At 51.7% G+C, this 18,891-nt stretch overlaps 1 protein-coding gene across 4 annotated transcripts in view; it reads right to left on the bottom strand.

The window, feature by feature from the left end:
* Positions 1 to 11,454: 11,454 nt before the first annotated feature.
* Positions 11,455 to 18,891, bottom strand: part of BTRC (beta-transducin repeat containing E3 ubiquitin protein ligase) — a 175,488-nt gene continuing 168,051 nt past the window's right edge. For all 4 annotated transcript variants that reach the window (XM_054581387.1, XM_054581388.1, XM_054581390.1 and 1 more), the window contains 2 exons: positions 17,612 to 17,806; positions 11,455 to 15,823 (listed from right to left, as the gene is read on the bottom strand). In XM_054581387.1, coding sequence (XP_054437362.1) covers positions 17,645 to 17,806 — 162 coding nt within the window. In that variant the 3' untranslated portion in view covers positions 11,455 to 15,823; positions 17,612 to 17,644. The remainder of the gene's footprint in view (positions 15,824 to 17,611; positions 17,807 to 18,891) is intronic.

The raw sequence follows: 18,891 nt of genomic DNA, 5'->3' as shown, positions 1-18,891 counted from the left end.
GCTCTCCGCCGCATTCTGGGAACCATCGCTCTGCTCAGGGCCCCCTCCAGCGCCGTGATTTATGGCTGGGCCAGGCCCGGCGACCTTGGACGGATAACTAATGACGGGTCAATAACGCTACAGAAAAAGTGAACTGGTGAGGGAGGAGGGACCAGGCCCATTAGCCCGCTGTCCCTTTCCTCCCGGCATCTTCTCAGTAGCCCGGCTGCCTCTCGTTGCAGTTCCCTTGCTGGGGGGTTCCCCGGGGCTCTTTGCAGCTCTGTGAGGTGATAGTCAACACAGCTAGAACGGTGGGGGAGGAGGCGGGGACCAGATCATACTGGCGAGACCCAAAGTGGGTCACATCGGGGTGAGGGAGACAGGTGGGGGGCGGGGGCGCTGGGACGTCTCCCTCCCGTTCTGTACATAGGAGCAGGAGAAGGTCAGATGTTGGGAAGCCAAAGTTAGCAGGTGGAGTCCTTCTCGGGCAGAAGGCAGAACTAGGAGAGAAATTGGGGAGGGAGGGAGGGACCATGGTGTCCTCTACCCGCTCCATGCCCTTTCAGACAAGCTCCCTCCCCCAGCCCACATCTCTGGAGGTGTCCTCTGTCTACCCCGCGGGCCCCCCCCCCCCCCCCCCGCCCCAAGCTGTCTGCAGTCAGAGTGTTTACTTCAGTCAGGGGCATCTTTGTATTTGCCCTGTTTTCCTACTGGCAGGTGTGTTGCGGGCAGTGTGGGGGTCTGAATCTCAACTCCTAGAACATCTTCTGCTATTGAGAGTGGACCAAAGCCTCCTCATCCTAGGTCCGCCAAATCCCCTTCCTCTGTTTGAGGTCACCTGGGTAGTCCCCTGGGTCCCCAGTCTATTTTCAACACCCGAAGAGTCCAGAGTCGAGGGAAGGAAGCAGCTGTCTGAACACCTGCCTTGATGAAATATCTCCAATAATCTGTTAGTGTCAATGTGTTTCCATCTTATAGCCCCATTGTGTGGGTGAAGTTGAAGCTTGAAGAGGAACAATCAGCAGAAGGATGAACTGAACTTGAACTCAGGTCCTCTGGCTCCAAATCACAACCCCTCCCGTCCCATCACCCCAGGATCATGGGCTGCTCCCCCTGCAGGCTCCTAAACTCATGCCCAGCTTGGTCTGCAAAGGAGACACCCAATGTGGGGGCCACCTAGGCAAGGGTGTTCTTACCTGAGTGTGGACACCGGGTGGCAGAGCAACCCTGGAGGCAGCGTAGGGCCATGCATACACGCTAGAGCAGTGATTTTCAACCTTTTCCATCTCATGGCACATATAAACTAACAACTGAAATCCTGTGGCACACCAAAGAATGTATTTTTTGCCAACCTGACAAAAACAGGTATAATTTTGATTCATTCACACTGGATGGCTATTGTTGTGTTGGCTGTGGTCATTATTTTATTTGACAGTCTAAGGGAAAAGAGGTGAGTATGTCTGACTAAATAGTTAGGTATTGCATGTTTTAAAATTTCTTGTGGCATGCTGGTTGAAAATTGTGGGGCTAGAGGAACACAGCCGGGCCTGCATGTACCCCTCCTGGGGGACTGGATGCCAGTGTGTACATGTGTAGACTCGTGTATGCATGCTCATTCATGCACGTATCTCTTATTCCTCAACAAGCATGTATCGGGTGGCAAGTGTATGCCATGCCCTAGGGTCAGCACAACACTGGGGAGTTTATATTCTAGTGAGGGGAGCACATGGGTTAGGCATGTTTTAGGGGGCACCCTTGTGGTGTGTGGCCCTGTGTAGATGCACTGCGAAGTAGAAAGAAGCATGGCAGAGGCACACGCGAGGCCCGGTTCGCACTCTGGGGATGGAGACACTGACTCCTCGCCCATCGCCTCAACGCCTCACTCCACACCCAGACTCTCCCACACCTCTGCGCCCAGCCAGACCACTCTCTCCCCTCCAGCTGCTCCTTCTACGGTCTCCTTAACCAACCTGGAAATCTGAGACACCCCTGGCTCCAGGGCTGGCTGCATAATTTTGGGGGCCCAGTGCCAAATGAAAATACAGGCTCCTTATAAAATTATAAAAAAAATTTAAGACAACATTAAGGTCCATAAAGGCCCAGCACTGGGCCTTTTTAAATGCAGGGGTCCCATGGGACTGCACAGGTCACGTGCCTGTGACATTGGTCTTGCCCGGCCCCCCCCCCACGCGTTTATTTTCCCATTCGCTGTCTTTGTGGTCCTCTCCTGTTCTATGTCCAGTGCCAGCTCCTGCCTCGTCCATCCCTCATGGGGAGTGGCCTCCTTAGCTGGCTCTGTAGCCTCCAGCCCCTCCCCTGCTGTGGCCTCCTGGCCCCAAACTGAGTCTCATTCCCATCACGCTCACCCAACACGGTTCTCCTGGACTCCGGGCTTCCTAGACTGGGCCCCAAACACTCCCTACACTTTTCCATTTTCACACCCACCCTCCCACCCAGCCCAATTTAATTCCTTTAGAAGATTTACCCTTCCTTTAACCACCAACTCTTCTTTTCTTTTTTATAGTTTTTGAGTTTAGAAATCACAGAACTTTATTATATACTCTTACCTTCACTTTCTTTTTTAAAAAAAATTATTTATTGATTTTAGAGAGAGAGGAAAGGGGGGGAGAGGGAGACATCAATTTCTTGTTCCATTTAGTTGTACATTCATTGGTTGATTCTGCTGTGTGCTCCGACTGGAGATTGAACCCGCATCCTTGGCATATTAGGACGACGCTCTAACCAATTGGCTAGCTACCAACTTTTCTGATTTTCCAGTTGGAAATCTCACATCACAAACTGTGTACTCGGGTCAAAGCACAAATCATCTTCTGCCTTCACTCATAGCCATTTGTCTGGTCCCTCTAGTAGACTTGAAATTCCAGACGACAGAGATGGTGTCATATTCATCATTGTAACTCCACAGCACCTAGTTGACATGTGCATGGTAGGGGCTCAGTTAATATTTGTTGAGGCAGCTGTTGGTATCTTTTGTGTGGGAAGGCCCTGAATTGTGTGCAGAGCTGTGTAAGGGCTTGTGTCTACACACATGCATTTCTGCTCATGTGTATACTTATTTTCCATGCCCGTGCAGGCACGGGAGCATACTTGTGCCTAGACGTAAGCGGTTTCTGTAGGCATGCGGATGAATTGCAGGTATAGAGGTATGCATAGCTCTAAGTGCATGGATTTCTGTTGGTGGGTGTGTACCCAGATCTGGTGGCGGACGTATGACCATGCATGGCACAAAAGCATGTGTCCGTGGTCCTGTGAGGTGGGGGCTGTGCCTGGACAGGAGCTGCAGGTGCACCGTGCAAGGACACAGGCGGCTGGCGCGTGTGCAGGCCATGTGTGTGCACAGCTGCGTGTCCTGGCCTGGGGCAAGCCGGATGCCCAGCGCGCCCCCTGCTCCCGCTGAGCTCGCGGCTTTGTTCCTCCGCTGCAGGCAGCCGCGCGGGCTCCAGGCTCTCGGCCTGGCCCACCGTGATTGGCGGCCAGCAGGGCGGCTTGGCTCCCTCCCGGGAGGGTGGAGCCCGATGATCGGCTCCCGTTACCGGCGCAGGGGGGTAGGAGTGGGGGGGCGCCAGGCCATCCATCTTCTGTTATTACAGCGTAATGGGGCTGCTCGGGCGCCCGCCCATTTGTCATCGGCCTCGTTCGCTGATAACGGGCATTTGTCATCACTTTCCTCTGCGCCAATGTCATCAGCTTCGCTGACAGGCGGAGGTGGGGGGTGGGGGGTGTGGCGTGCATGAGCACAGGCGCGCACACATGCACGTGGGCCTGCTGGACACACGCTCATGCACATATAAACGGGTACACGGAACCAGAGGGGGCACACTGAACCTGGGGGGACACATGTCCCTGTGTGTGGATCAAGGCTCTCTGGAGACAGACACACATGCAGACACACACTCAGAAGAGTCTCATCTGTCAAGCAGATATTCCCAGCTGGAGATCCTCTCCCCAGTGGAAGGAGACGTGTGCTGGGGGGAAGGGCTGGTCTTCTTGGGTAATGGCAGTTTGAGTGCAGGTGGCCCTCGGCCAGTTCCTTGTGTGCACAAGTGTGACATCAACCACCAACATTTATTGAGCCCCCCACAGGATCGACAGGCTTGTGTGTCCCGTTGGCAGAGTGTGGCCGCACAGGGACAGCCAAACGGCCATCCTCAGACTTCCTGCACCTCTCAGACACATGGACTTTGAGCGAACGGCAGGCCCGGGTAGCGGGGTTACAGGGTGCTGGATGGGTGGTGGTCCCTGCAATGCCTTCCTTCCAGCCCTCCAGAGACAGTTCAGCCTGGGAATTACCCTTCCACTCCTCGCCCCACTCAGCTCTGAGCCTCAGCTGAACTGCAGCACGAGGAACTCGGGAAAAACTCCAGAAAGAACTTCCTGCCGGGGAAGGGTGGTAGGCACTTTGGGGGTAGGGATGGCTCTGGTAGCCAATAAGGGAGCTAGGAATGGACAGAAGGTCTCCTGTGCCCTCTGGGCTGCATCAGATATCCACCCACCTGGGGCACAGATGATATATCTTCCTGATTGCGCAATCTAACGCGTTGTCTTCAGGATGGCAGAGGGGGCTCCTTTAGCCCTTTTTAGGGAAGGAGTGCCCCCCATCTCTCTGGACCCTGGTTGTCTGGCACATATTAGGTGCTCAATAAATAACTGTTGAATGAATAAATGATTGAAGATAGGGTACATGGAGGCGGTGGGGGGTGTCTTTCTAGCCCCTCCCTGAGTGGCCACCAGCCACTGATGACCCAGATTGCATCTCCCGTCCTCCCCCAACTCCCTTCCTCACTCCTTTGCAGCCCCCCAAATTCCCCTTCTCCCCCAGCCTCTCCCTCCTGGGCTGAGGGGGAGGGGTGGGGGGGAAGGTCCCCTGGCAAAGCAGGGCTTGCTTGTTCCTTGTAAATGAAGACCATAATTAACATTAAATTAAGGTAATACAAATGAAGGCAACATAGAGGCTGACAAGATGAGCGTTTGGGGAGGCAGTGGGGAGAAGTGATTCATATTTTTAATTTACTGTACGGATGGGCCGTGTGGCTGGGGAGCGGGCGGCTCGCGTGGAGGGGGTGTCGCCCCGCGATGTTTGCTGGGCTCTGTGCAAGCACACAATGACTATTAAACTCAACTGTCCATATAATGGGACAGATTCGACATGACGCCCATCGGAGCACCAGGAGCCTGGCCGGCCAGGCTGTAAATCCTGCCCACACGGCGCTCGCCTGCCCACCTGCCCAATTATCCTGGCTGGGCCCGGGACCTTGGGGCCAGGATGGGGCTGGAGCTCTGTGGTCCGTCCACACGTGGTCTGTCCCAGGAGGCGAAGAGAAGACACTGGTGTTCCATTCCAAAGAGGGGAGCTAATCGTCATCTACATCTTTGCCATCACGGCTGCCACTTACTCGGGACAACCCTCAAACCATCCTAGGAGGAAGATGTTTATCTGCATTTTCCACATGAGGAAACTGATGCTGAGAGACAGGGAATAACTTGGTCACAGAGCTCGTAAATGTCCACTACCCCATTCCACACATCCAAGGCCCAGAGTCTGGGGCCACCCCTTGATCCTGAAAATGTTGTACATGAAATGACAGCCAGCATCCCAGGCGTCCTTCGCCCACTGGGCCCTGAGGTCTTAGACGCGGAGCTCTCCGGGGACTCGGGTGTGAACTGCGACGCAGGCATGCACATACCTCCCCCCGCCCTCCCCCTAGTCAGAAGAAAGGTGTCAACAAGTTCCACGCAGGCAAGGAGGGATCCCTGCTTACTCACTCTGCAAACGGAGCTGCCGAAAGATGCTCGTCCCTGGGATGAGAGATGCAAGTGTAATTTAGGTTTTGATATTATGAAAGTCTCGCTGCTCTAAAACAGCGGGGCACTCGGTGCCTCATTAATAAAGGATAAACTCGGAGTCTATTTACAAGGCGCTTTTTGGGGTTATTTACTCTCCAATATACATATGTAATGTTGCGCATACTTACCGCTAGGTACAGCTCATCCTTCCAGCCTGGGCCTGGGAGTCACCCTGGGGAGGGGAGTCCCTGCAGGGCGGAGAGGGTCACTGGGGGAGAGGGAATGCAGGGGGGAGGCATCTCTGAGAGTGGGGAGGTTTTGTGGGAGATGACAGGTCCCCAAGGAGAAAGGGGAGTCAGAATTTTTGAGCTGGACGGTAGAAAGGTCAGAGGATGCACCCTATCTGTCTCCCCTACGCCCCTCCATCCCTTCTGAAGCCCAGACCCCTTAAAGGCAGGACACAGGCTAAGCCCCTGCCTGGCCTCCAGGCCCCCCCCCCCAGCCTCTCCCTGAGCATCATGCCAGCGCACGGTGGCTCCCTCCCCAGGGTCCTGCCCTGACCAGATCGCGACCACAGTGGGGAAGAGCCCCTGAAGCTCTGCAAGGCCAGCCGATCCCCGTTATCAGCAAGCTTGTCTGTGCAACTACTATGCACCTAACCTTACACCGACTTTGTTACAGCCCTGCCACCTCCACTGTCGTGCCCAGCGGTGCCTGGACTGAGCAGGGCCTTCCTCAAACCAAGATGGAGGCTGCCTCCCAGCTCCTGGCGCCATTAGTTGGCCACAGGAGGGATGGTTCCCCGTAGCTGCTCCCCTGCCACTCGTCCCTGCAGCTGCCACCACCTCAGCCTGGCTGCCTCCCATTCATTACCTGCTGTGTCCCAGTGACTCTGCAGCCACCTATGAGGTAGGGAAGGTGCTGCTTTCATCTCCATTTTATAAATGAGGGGACTGAGTCTTAGGTTAGGGAACTCACCCCATGCCATGCAGCCAGCAGGTGCCGGGCTGGGATTCTAACCCACATCAAGGCTGTCACCCCAAAAAGGTCTCCTCAAGGGTCCTGGGCCTTGGCCACCTGTTCTGGCCCTTCTAACTAGCCCGTAGGCTCCGTCCTCCCGCAGTGAATCTCCCTTCACTGACTAACCTCAGTTCATTCAGTCACTGAATGCCCACCATGTGCGAACTTGGACCTGGACCCATGGCTGGGGTGGGCATCAGGGTATGGAAGTGGAGGCCGTGGCCAGAGACCCTGGTTAATGCACAGGAGAGCTTGGAAAGAGAGCCACCCGCCCAGGCACGCCACGGCTTAGAGCTGGGAGGCTTTCTCAGCATGTCGGCCCCTCAGACGAGGAATGTACGGTCCCGGGCCTGGCCTGGGGGTGGTAACAGTGGCCTGTGAATGGGGCAACATGAGCACTTATCAGGGTCCAACCAGTCCCGTGGGAGGCCCCTGGGGTCTAAAATGACACAGTCACCCTAGGATGCAGCTCACGGCTGCTCCAGGCCTTAGTGCCCAGGACTTGGTGGGAAGAGACCATGTTCTCTGTATCCTTCCCAACCTGCGAGCCCAGAGCTGGGGGAGAGCTGACCTGGACAGTGCTGGCCAGAGGGAGGATGGCAAGCAGGAGGGCCTGATCCATCATTGTTGGTGAACAATGAGCCGTCACCAGCCTAATTAAAGATGTAATTACAGCAAATGCATTCTGGGCTGAGAATGAATGACGGATGGCAGGAAGGCACCTCGTAGCCAGCCACCAGGAGATGCTGCTGCCTAAAGCTCCTCACTTCCAGTTGGGGAACCCTCCCCTCAGCATGCGCGGCCCCTCCCCCAAGCTGGTTACAGGGTGTCCTGATGCCTCCCAAGGGGGCGGTGACAGACAGGTGGGAACTAAAGCAAGGGCAGGGCTGGTGAGACCACCTGCCAGGTAGTGGGGCGGGGCCCGGAAGGAGTGGGCACCTCTGCGAGAGCATCACCAGAGCACACACCAATTTTCCAAAGCACCCCTGCTGGGGGGTTACAGAGCCCTGCAAGGGCCTGAGGGACTGGTGGCCATTGGCCCTCGGCCCTGGAGAGTGAACGCAGGGGCCAGGGGTCCGGAACTCGGCCTGTAAGGAGCAACTGTAGCAGGGATCTTGTGGGCTTTTAGGTCTGGCCCGGGTTTCAGGGACTAGGTGGTGAGGGGCTCCCCTGAGGCCTCATTTGTCCTGGGGGGTCAAGGGCAGGGGACTGGCCACGTGAAAGGAAGAGAAGCGGGCTCCTCCCACTGTCCTAGTTGCTGCGGCTCCCTCTTCCAGCAGGACAGGCCCCCAGCCACCTCTTACCTCCACCCCAACCCGTCCAGGACACGCTTAAAGTTGTGGGTGCTGGTTGCACCAGGGTTGCCTGCGTTTGGGACATCTTTCTCTACTTGGGATCTGTGCACCTGGACCCCAAGGCCTGTTTGCCCTGGGCGCCCAGCCCCGCTTACGCTCAGGGAACAGGACACCCTGAGCACGGGGTCGGGTCGCTCTGAGGCCAGCCTGAGCTCTGGCCACCCCAGGGCTGAGGCACGAAAGCTGGCCCAGATGGGGAGCTGGGTGGCCTCTGCTCTTGGCCCAACTGCCATAGTGGCCCCTGGCCAGGGTCCTTCAGGGTGTGTGCGCTGACCCCAAGGGAGGGAGGGCTGGGTAGGGGGCGGTGAGGAGCCCAGGCAGCAGGCAGAGGGGAGGGAGGGAAGGCCACTGACAGCAGAACAAATGCTTGTAATTTTATAACCAATCTCAGCGTGTCCGTGGGGGGCCGTTTGTGCCTCCACTCAGGACCAATCAGCCTGACAGAGCTATGAGTCTGCCTGAGTGAATGTGAGCAGCTTCCCCCCCCAACACCACTTACTGCAATCTCATTACCCGCCCAGCCCAAGGCCGACCCGCGCTGAGGGGCTGCAGGGAAGGGCACCCAGCCCACCCTGGAGCAGAGCCAGGTCAGAGCCAGGGCTGGGCCTGGTGCCAGGAGGGCAGGCCTTGGGGACCCCGGCACAGAGGGAGGAGGGACCGAGGCGGGCTTAGGACATTTATTCTGCACCCATTGGCTGCTGAGTGTGTGGGACAGGACAGGGCACAAGCCCCTGCCCTCAAGGGGCCTGCAGTCACTAGGGCAGATGGAAAGGTCACAGAGGGAGGGACCCCAGGCAAGGCAGAGATGGGGGAGGGACAGGAGGGCAGACGGCTGAAGGACAAGAAAGGGAGGCAAGGCGGGCAGAGCCTCACGGCAGAGCTGGCCTTGGGCGAGGGTGGGAAGGAGAGGGTAAGACATCAACGGAGAGGGAACCAGAGAAACTCTAGGCGGCGAGACGCAGGCCATGGGAGAGGAATGCCTTCCGAGGGGAGGGGGGCCGGTGGGGAGGGGCCGGCTGGCCAGTGGTGGATATTAAAGGACGGCCTTGCTGGATATCTGGCTCTGGGGATGGCTATGTGCCCATTAGTCTCTCTAATTGTCAAAAATCTAATTTAGTGTCTGGAGCCCGGGCCGGCCTCAGGTTAAATGGAGAAAGGCAGGCCTAGCCATAAATCTGCCCTCCCAGCCTGGGCTGGTGCTAATTCTGCAGTTAAGTGAGGGGGTGAGGAGGGCAGCAAGATGGGACAGGGAGGGTTCTGGAGAGGGGTTCTCTCCGACCCTGATGCCCGCCCCTCTGGCTAAGTCATGGCCAGGGCCCCCTCTCTTGCTGGAGGAAGGGGACTGGCTTGAGGCTCATTTGAACCATGCAGGGGAAGTGCCTCAAATGTGTGATGAGCTCAGAGGCGGCGTCTTGGGGTCCCTGAGACTAGGATTGCAGAACCATCAGTCCCTCCCCAACCCCTCCTCCCCCGGGACCCACTCGGGGTCTAGGGGTCTACTTGGGCTCAGCTCTCGCGAAAGGATGGGTAGGAAAGTCACATTTCCTGACACCATGAGCCTTTGGTGAGAGGGGGGGTTCATACCATGTGACCAAATGACGGGTCATCCCGTTCACTAGTTGGCTGCTCGTGACGGCCCCAGAGATGAGACCACAGGGCCCTTCCTCAGTGGGGAGGACGAACATGACCCTTGGGGAGCTCAGACTCCAAACAAAGTGTGTGGAGACGGGACGGCCCCCTCCTCCCGGGACCTGTGTGGCCTAAGGCAGGGGAGGGCTTGGTAATGACCTCACTCCCCTCAGAGCTGCTAATTGAAAGCAAGGGGTGTGGTGGGCGCAGCAGGAAGGGCTGGGGGACTGAGAGGGCTCCTGAGAGGCTCTGCTTCCATGGGGGGAAGAAAACGATTTCTCCTGGCTTCAGCTCCATCTCACCAGGCACCCACACAGCCTCTCCTGCTGCTAACGAAGTGCCTTTAATTAGCAGCCTAATAAAATGCTCTTAATTGGCAAGAGCCAATCAGGAAGGAGAGAGGTCTCCTCCCCTTCATCGTTGCTGATGGTGGCACAGCTATAGGCTTCTAGGGGAGAGGGATCCCGGACCCAGCCTGGCTCTGGGAAACAGGGACTTCAGGACTGGGCCTTCCAGGGTGGAGCCCTGGACCTTGGGTTTTGAAGGTGAGACCGCAAACCCCCTGGCCCAGCCTCTGCTCAATACTGGCCTCAGGAGGCCAGCTGCTGACAACTGATTAGATGCCAAGGCCTCAGTGGCCGTTGCTGACCCTTCCCTCCCTGTCCTTAATTGTTAGGAAGGTGATCTAGTGTGGTCTTGGGCAGTGTGGGGAGCCCCTTTTCCTGCGCAGGTTCCCCATCCCCAAACGCTCGGTGCACCCGATGCCCTGCATGTCTCCAGCTCCAGCAGGGGTGGCTGTGCACGGGCCCTGCTGCCTCGCAGTCTGAGAACGCTCTCTGACCACAGCGTCAGTCCAGGTACAACCGGCGCTGAGACCACACGGCTGACAGAGCTGGGGAGCCTGGTCAAGGAAGGACACTCCTACTCAAAGTCCACAGATGTAAACCAAAGATGGATTTATTTTGACAAGGGTCCAGCGCAACTCTGGGAGAGGTGGGGGAGGGGGGGATGACGGGCACCCTTGTATCTCCCCAGGTTTGGTTTAAGGAGGGAAGGTGGGTGTGTTAATGCCCCCTTCATCTTTATAGGTTATTGGAGTCTCTCTGGAAATTGCTCCCGAATGTGAGCTCACCTGCCTGCAAATCTTCTTACCCTCTCAAGAGGCGCATTTCTGGCTCAGGTATGGTTGTGGCAGGTCAAGGCTGTGGGGACCAGTCCCCCCATTAGACACCACTCTGGCTTCAATTTAATTCAACATGGAACGTTCATTCTATGCCAGGGGCCCCATATTGATTCACACCATTTGGCCCCAACTTGTCTCAATGTTGTTTTCTCATGTCAGATTATCTTAAAAGGTATTTGTGCACTCTCTCAAGTTGTGTATCGAAAAACTCACCTACTCAACCTACTGATGTTGGGGCAAAGAGACAAGACACTTGGAAAATTCACTTTAATCTTATATTTGTAATTTAAGTTACTTTTTTCTGAACAGTTAAAAAAACCAAAACACACTATATTACCATGATTCTAGGTTGTGAACATATTGGTACATTGACTACACATCACCAAAACATAATCACAAAAGTCAAAGCGGTCAGTACTTAATAAGAGTCTAGAGAACAAAGGGCTGAACCAACTGAAAGCTCTCAGGGAAGCTCACATTCGTTGCCAGGCCTGTCCCACGGCTGGAGTCCAGTGAACGTCCCTCAGAACAGTCTGGGTTGGGCTTGAGTGATCAATGATCGGGGAAGGTGTTAGTTTTCTTGGTACCCAGAGGTCTAACCCTCCACGTTGGTCTTTTCATTCAGTGTCCAAGAAGGAAAGGGACAGAGGGGAAGTATTGCTTTATAATGCCATTTACTGTACTTATCCTTAAACGCACACCGAACCCATCAGGAGCTGAGAGAGCCAGATGGGTGGGCCATGGAGCACATAGTTTTAGATGTCGCCTGTCTCCAGGAAATTTTAATACCTAAACGCAGGTACTCAACTTCCAACAGAAGAGGTTTCAGGAAGGTGGCATTAAGTGCCACCAGGTTGCCATGATCAAGTTTTTTTTGTTTCTCTCCTTAGTTCCAAGGATATCGAAGTCACAAATGAACTACGGGTAAAAACAAGAAGCAAAACTCAGCCGTCCTCCCGAGTAGCGGCTGCGTGGACGAAGCCCAGGGAGAAGGACTCAGCCCGCAGGCTCTGGGTGCCCACGTCAGAAGTGAGGATCATTCCAGGAGGGAAGAGAAGGCCAGGAGGAGCAAGGTCACCTTTTCATGTTCTTCACCTCCTGGAAAGTCTGCTGGACTTGTCCAAATGGGGAAGGAGATCGAAATGTGGATTAAGGTGGTAAACGTGACCATCAAGCATGTGAGGGTCACAGGTAGTAGATATCTAAGTACCCTTTTTTCTCCCTCAAAGTGCCTTGGGTTCCTCCATAATCAAGCTTGTAGCCCAGGCCCTCAGGCCGGCACTTCCGGCAGGAAGGTATTACCATCTAAGGTAAATGGAGGACACCAAGGTTAACAATTCTAGGAAAGAAAAAATTGTCCTCGTCATTTCCAATATGCCCCACCCCTACCCCCCTGAGCCCTTTGCTTCTACACACAGTTAAGCACTAAGCAAGGAGGAGGCCAGCCCCAGTGGTTCAGACCAATGGGTACCAAGAGATGGTAAAAGGTAAGAGTGCACATTTTCTTTTCAGCTTTTGATTTTACAAAAGAAAAATAAAAGAGGATTTTTCTTACTCAAGCAGAACACAGAATGATTTAGGAGTCCGGTGTCTTTTCCAGTTCAGAAACAAATTATGAGGACCAGACTTTACAGTCTGTCAACAGAGTTCCAGGGAGTACCTGTCTCTAAAGCTTCTGGTGAAGAGTCACCAGAATTTTGCCAAGGGACAAATGTAAAAGGCTTCCCATTCACAACACATGTCTACTTTCAAACTGCACTTAAGTAAAAGGGTGTTCTCAGCAGCAGAAACACACACGTGTGGCAAGGCATGCTGGCTCTGTCCAAGCAGCCCCGGCGAGAACAGAGAGCTCACATGCGCCCACGGAGCTCCCGGGTGTGGGTGCACGCACACTCCCCTTGTCCACCTCTGAAGGGGCTTCCCCCTAGCCTTAAGGAACATTTCTTTCAGGTCAGGCCTACGTCGGAATTTTAGTGAGAAGAGACTAATCTACAATGGAGACATTTCATTTCGGAGCCCAGAGACACCTTCAGCTCCTTTTCTACCATTCCTTTATATGTTGAGACTTTCTTTGTTTCTCGTTTTTAAAAAGGTCAAACTTTACATTTATTCTAGCCCAGTTGGGGATTAGTGATAATCAATTCCTACTGAAATCATGCAGAGATGGTAAGTGGGGTTTACCTTCTCTGGAAATGAACTTCTACTTACCTGATTATTTCTTCTACAATGAACTGGTAAATGACCCCCAGAGCTGAGAAATGTGACTGACTCAAGTTTTTCAGACCACTTAACTTCATTCCCATTTCCATCAGCAGCAGAGGACAACTTGGGGAATATCCTCCATGGAGCTAATGGCTCCAGACTGCAGGGCCCACCTCAATCTCATTTATGATGTACTGGACAAGCTTCAGAACAGTCTTAGAAACAATATACCTTCAAACCTAGATGGGAGAGCAAAACCCCAGGCACCAATGAATATTCAACAGCTCTCACTTTAGAACAGCAGCATGTAACAGAAGGGCTAGTAAGTTATGGCTATTGGACAATATTTTAAAACAGCTTACAATCCATGCCTCTTTAATGCCTGACCTGTGTGTTTTTCAGGGCTGATGGTCCTCTGATACATCTGTAGCAAAATCGTCAACCAATCAAAAAGGCATTAATAGTAAACACAATGGACAAGGAACCATGATATGTAACTAGATAGGAAACATTTCTCTGTAGCATTTGGGTAGTTAGGAAGGGATATTCAGAAAATATTTCCTAGGCAATGTAATGTATCATTACATTGGGAAATACGTTTTGAACATAACCTGGAACTAAAAGCTTAAAAGCACTCATAAAGCAGAAAAGGAAAAATGCATATGCATACCTGCCTCTTAATATGTAATAACAACATTCAGTCTGGGCATATTTTGGGAAGAGGACACCTTTTTGCAAATCAGAGGGAACAGTGAAGATGGCTTTCTCTGCCTTCGCCATTGCCAAAATAAAGGTGGCCTGGCCTTGAGGTTACTTGCAAGTGGCTCCCATTCTGACGGTTTTACAGCAGCTGGTTAAAAAGGGGCTTTCTTTCACTCAACTGCTTTGATCAGGAATGGAAATAGGCCTGGCAGCTCAGCTTCCAAGGGAAACGCAAGACTGCGCCGTGGCCTTGGGGATTGTGATGGGCATGCCCGTGCCTCCAGAAATGGCTGGGGCAGGGCCGCTCCCGCCCCGAGAAACAAGCTAGGCACACGCTGATGGCATTCTCTGCGCTCCCAGTTTGCGTGGCACATGTGCCCTGCACCTGAAGCCCATGCGGCTGCCTTTCAATGGCCTGGTCAGCCCGGCCCTTGCTGAGGTCCTTTTGTTTATGTTATTCACCAACTCCCAGAGAAATTTTACTGGTTGGGGAGAGTGGAGAGTAAAATAAGACCAGGAGGAAGAAAGGAAAGGAAAAGAGAAGGCAGTTTCTGCCCCAGTAGTAAACCCTGTGTGCCAAACTTCACCCTGATCTGCTCTCTCTGGCAGCTTTGCCTTTGCAAATACTGGGTTTGGGAAAAGCAGAAGGAAGGTTCTGCAGTGCAAGGTTGAGATGATTTAGCTTGATTTTTGAGAAATGCTATTTACTGGCCTAAATGAAAAAGAAATACAGTTTTACTCCTGACCACCTCTTAAGCTACTCTGACCGTGGGCTTGGCAAAGATACAGGTGCCTTTGTGCTCACGGGCCCTGATGAGGAAACCAGAGATCCGAACTATTATGCAGACAGAACACGCCGACCAACCGGTTCTGGCTATTCAAGCCTTTCTGTAGGCTGAGCCTTACCAGTGATTTAAGATGAAGTACAATGCTTTTTATTACACATCTAATTGTTAATGAGAGAAAATGCAATCAGCAACTCCTTTCCACACTCTACATGGAATCCAGGAGACTGCTGAGTCCAGAAAAGATGTGACCATTGATGGAGCCCAGGGAATTTCTGCTCCACCCCCTCCCCCTGTTTGGGGAGGGGTGTTAAAAGGAGAATAGAGTTGCAAGGATGATGAAAATACCATGTCTGAGAACCCATTGTTGTCATATAGGGTCACTTGCAGCAAAAGCCTGTTTGAAATTTTGACTGAACAGCATTTAACTTTTCTGAAAAGTGTTGCATTTTCTAGCTGATTTGTCTCATGCTAACTGAAGACACTCTCTTCATACTTTTCAAGTGGAGCAGAGAGAGAGGCTGAAGGGGAATGAGGGGGAAGGGGGAGAGAAATAGAGAAAAGGGATGGAAGAAGAGAGGCCCAGATCTTCCGATGTGCTTCTTCTCGTCTCTCTTCTTTGCCCTGGAGACCGTACCAACAGCCGTCTCCTAAGCACAGTGGAGCTGCTCTGATCTTGCCGGGCGCTGGGCACTCTTGTAGTTCACAGGGAGACACTGGGTGCTCTCTGGCTTGAAGTTGTAGCCCCCTTTCCCCTAAGAGTGGGTCTCTCCCAGCAGGCTACATAGGAAAACTAGTTCTTCTGCTTAACGGCAAAGCAAGAGAGATTCTGGCAAAACACTAAATATATTTATAGTCATCTTTGTCTGGAACCAAATGAGGAAAAAAAAGGTGCAGAGGGGAAAGGAAGAGGGGAAGTGAGGTGAGGTTTAAAAGTTCCAATCAGTCACGAAAGATAAAGGATCTTCGGATAGCAGCACGGAAGCAGTCAGCTGTGCTGAGCAGACCCTCCTGAGTCGACTGCAGACCAACTGTGTCCCAACAGGAGTCTCAAAGCCCCACTCCTCGGCTAGTCCGGGGACAGCGGGTAGGATTTTGATTGTTACTGTTGTTGCTCATCCTGGTATTGGCAGATACGTTAAATACCGCAACTTTAATGAGTCCTGTGTGAAAACAGAGCAAATAGTCATTAGTCCCTTTCCCTGTATTTCTCACTTGCTCTATGAAAAAAAGAATATTAACTTAGCTGTCAATTGGGAGAAAGGCTCAGAAATCCTTCTCAATGCCTGCTCTTGGACCCTGCCAACAAGGAGCTTCTTTTTAAGGCTACATGGCCTGTTTGGGAACTTGGCAGGGGGCTCACTGCCAGGCTCAGAGTCACGCAGGGCGACTCCGGTGTCTTGAGATTAGGAGTGACTACGGTAGGTCACTGTTCATCTCAGTTCAAGCTTTCGCCTGCTCCCTGCAAAGGTGCGGCAGGTGAGAACAGCTCTAAAGTTCTGGCCCTGAGTAGCCTTCAGAGACAGATGTGACAGTGGTCGCTGGATATGTGGCCTGGAAATTAAGGCAGAGGCCTTAGGAAGAGATAAGGCAGCAACAAGGGGGAATTAGAAGAGGAAGAAAAGCCTGAGACAGACTCTTAGGGGATGTGTATGTTTTCGGGGTGACAGGGGAAGGAGATGTAAGCCGTAAGAGCGGCAGGAAAAATATTAAATATGGCAAAATGCCATAGAACTCTCAGGAGCAGCAAATTTTGGCAAAAGGAGGGGATACATGATGATTACAATATTAATACTGATGAGCCACTTTTTACTAAGGGCTTGTTACCTGGTAGGCATTGTGCGAAGCACTAAGAATTTTATATATAACATTTCAATTGCAGTCCTCACAACAGCTCTGTGTAGTATGTACTGCAACCTTCATTTTATTAATAAGGAAACTGAGGCTCTGGTAGGTTATGTGCCCAAGGGTACACAGCTAGGATTCTCACCCAGGCCTTCCTGTGTGACTTGGCTGAGGAGGCTCAGGGACGAGGAAGCCGCACGTTCTCTGTGAGAAGTGGGCACTGAAATGAGCCCAACCGGGCACGAACCACCCTACTCAGAAAGACCGCTGTAAGAGATGTGCAGAAGAGCGTGTGAAGCGTGCTCTGCCACAAGCACTGACGTAAGTGTGGGACGTGATCCCCAGTGGCAGTGCAGCTTTCCTAAACCAGCGAGGACTTAAGGCATGCCGACTGGTTAGGACACCAGGTAGGATGGGAATATACCACAATATAGTTAAAGATGAATTTTAGGACTTTTTCCTGACTCAGAGGGAGGATAAAGTCTTGCATGAGTGAATACATGGAGTCCTCAGCAACTGCAGAGATACTTCCAAGGTTAAAAGACAGTTCTTTTCATTTTTAGAGGGAGTAGGGAGTGGAAATAAGGATAAAAAAAAAATCTACCTTTTATAATCAGATGACACTGGCAAGCAGAGCTCTAAGAAGTCAGCATTTTTCACCCTGAGATGTTCCCATTCATACATTAGGTTAGCTACCTGATTTAAAGGGTCTTTATTATAGGTGCTGGTTTAATTTGGGAACTACAAAGCCACAGGCTTTTGGGTCAATTACTCTTAGTTTTGAAACTGATTCAAATCTCTTACTTTCTTTTTTTCCCCTCCTTACTTTCTTAACAATCCTATTAAATAACTGGGGCAGGAATTATTAGTTCTACTGCACATAGGCCAGCTAGATCTAGTTCAAGAATCATCTAGAACTGAGGCTGGCTACCTTGATGAAAGCAGCATCCAACACACAGTACCAGCCCTGTCTCACGGTGTCAGCTTTCCTTGCCTTACACGACTTGGAAAGATACAGGGCATGAGAAGGCTCCATGAACTACCAACACCTCAGCCAATATTCCATCTCCTATTCACGGTGCTATGTACACAATTGTTTTTCATACCTGGGCAAGTATATGAGGTCAGTGTATGATTATTTATCTGGAGATATACGTGTATGTTCGAGAAGGTGAGCGGGGGGGTTCAGCTTGGGCAGTTGGATCGTTTAGAAAGTCCCAGATGAGGATTGTGTCATCATGTGAACTACTGACAATCTGGAATTCGTCAAACTGGAGTCGGAAAACTCTTCCAGAATGCTCCTAAAGAAGCAGAAACAGAAACTTTTGAACTACTCAAAATCAAAAGGACGCAAGTTCAGCAACATGTCCAAAGGAGTCTATGGTAAGGCTATGTTATGCTGATCATTTTCTCTACCATTTAGCTGTTTCAAGAATACAGAGGAAAAAAACTTAATTTGGATTAAAGGCAGGATGGAAAAGTCAAATATTGGGCAGTTGACTTCATGCACAATCAAAGTAACAGTCACTAACACTGAGACATGTCAAATAGAGTGCTGGTTTCACACGGCTAACTCTCCTAGGCTTAGGCTAAACCAGACCATTACTCAGCATCTCCCTGGCTTTATCTTCTCTCTGTATCTCTAGGATTCTTCTACAATCAGAGGCCAAGGATTGATGTTCAGTAATAAGTGGTGTGCTGGTAAATGTTTATCAATTAACTCTTGTGACTTGTAAAAGCAAGCTATCTGTATGAGCTCAACCAGCTTGCAAAATTCATGACAATTTAATATCGGACTCTTCATAAGCTGTTATAAGCATATACAGCACCCCATTCCAGTAACCACCACCCTATACCTTCATCACTTAAGGCTTCTTATGCCCCTTACCAGTCAATACTATCTTTTCACCAATAGCATCATCAATTGACTCTTCCTGTTTTTCAATTTCATATAAACATACTCAAAACAGCATTCTTTTTCCTGGTTTCATTCACTCAACACTGTAGGATTCCTCTCTGTTACTGCGTGTAACAGTAGTTCATTTTTTAAAAACTACTGGTTGGTATTCCATTATATGAACACACTACAATTTTTAGTCTCCTGTGATGGGCATATAGGCTGATTACAGTTTTGGCTATTATAAATAAAGTCTCTATGAACATCTATGTTGATAGGCATATGCTCTCATTTCACCAAGGAGAACTTCTGGACCATGAAGTAGGTGTCCGCTTACTGTTAGTAGGCATGGCAAAACAGATTTTAAAGTTGTGCTCATTTATACTCCTCCCAGAACTCCAGTTGCTTCACATCTTCAACAAACTAACACTGTCAATCTCTTACACTTTGGCTATTTTGATAGATTTGTAGCAGTGTTTTATTGGAGTT

Source organism: Pteronotus mesoamericanus, unplaced genomic scaffold (genome assembly GCF_021234165.1).
Source record: "Pteronotus mesoamericanus isolate MK-2021 breed Mesoamerican mustached bat unplaced genomic scaffold, CSHL_Meso_final contig_657, whole genome shotgun sequence".
NCBI classification, from domain to species: Eukaryota; Metazoa; Chordata; class Mammalia; order Chiroptera; family Mormoopidae; genus Pteronotus; species Pteronotus mesoamericanus.
The sequence above is the reverse complement of the archived record's forward strand: the minus strand, read 5'-3'. Positions and strand labels throughout refer to the sequence as shown.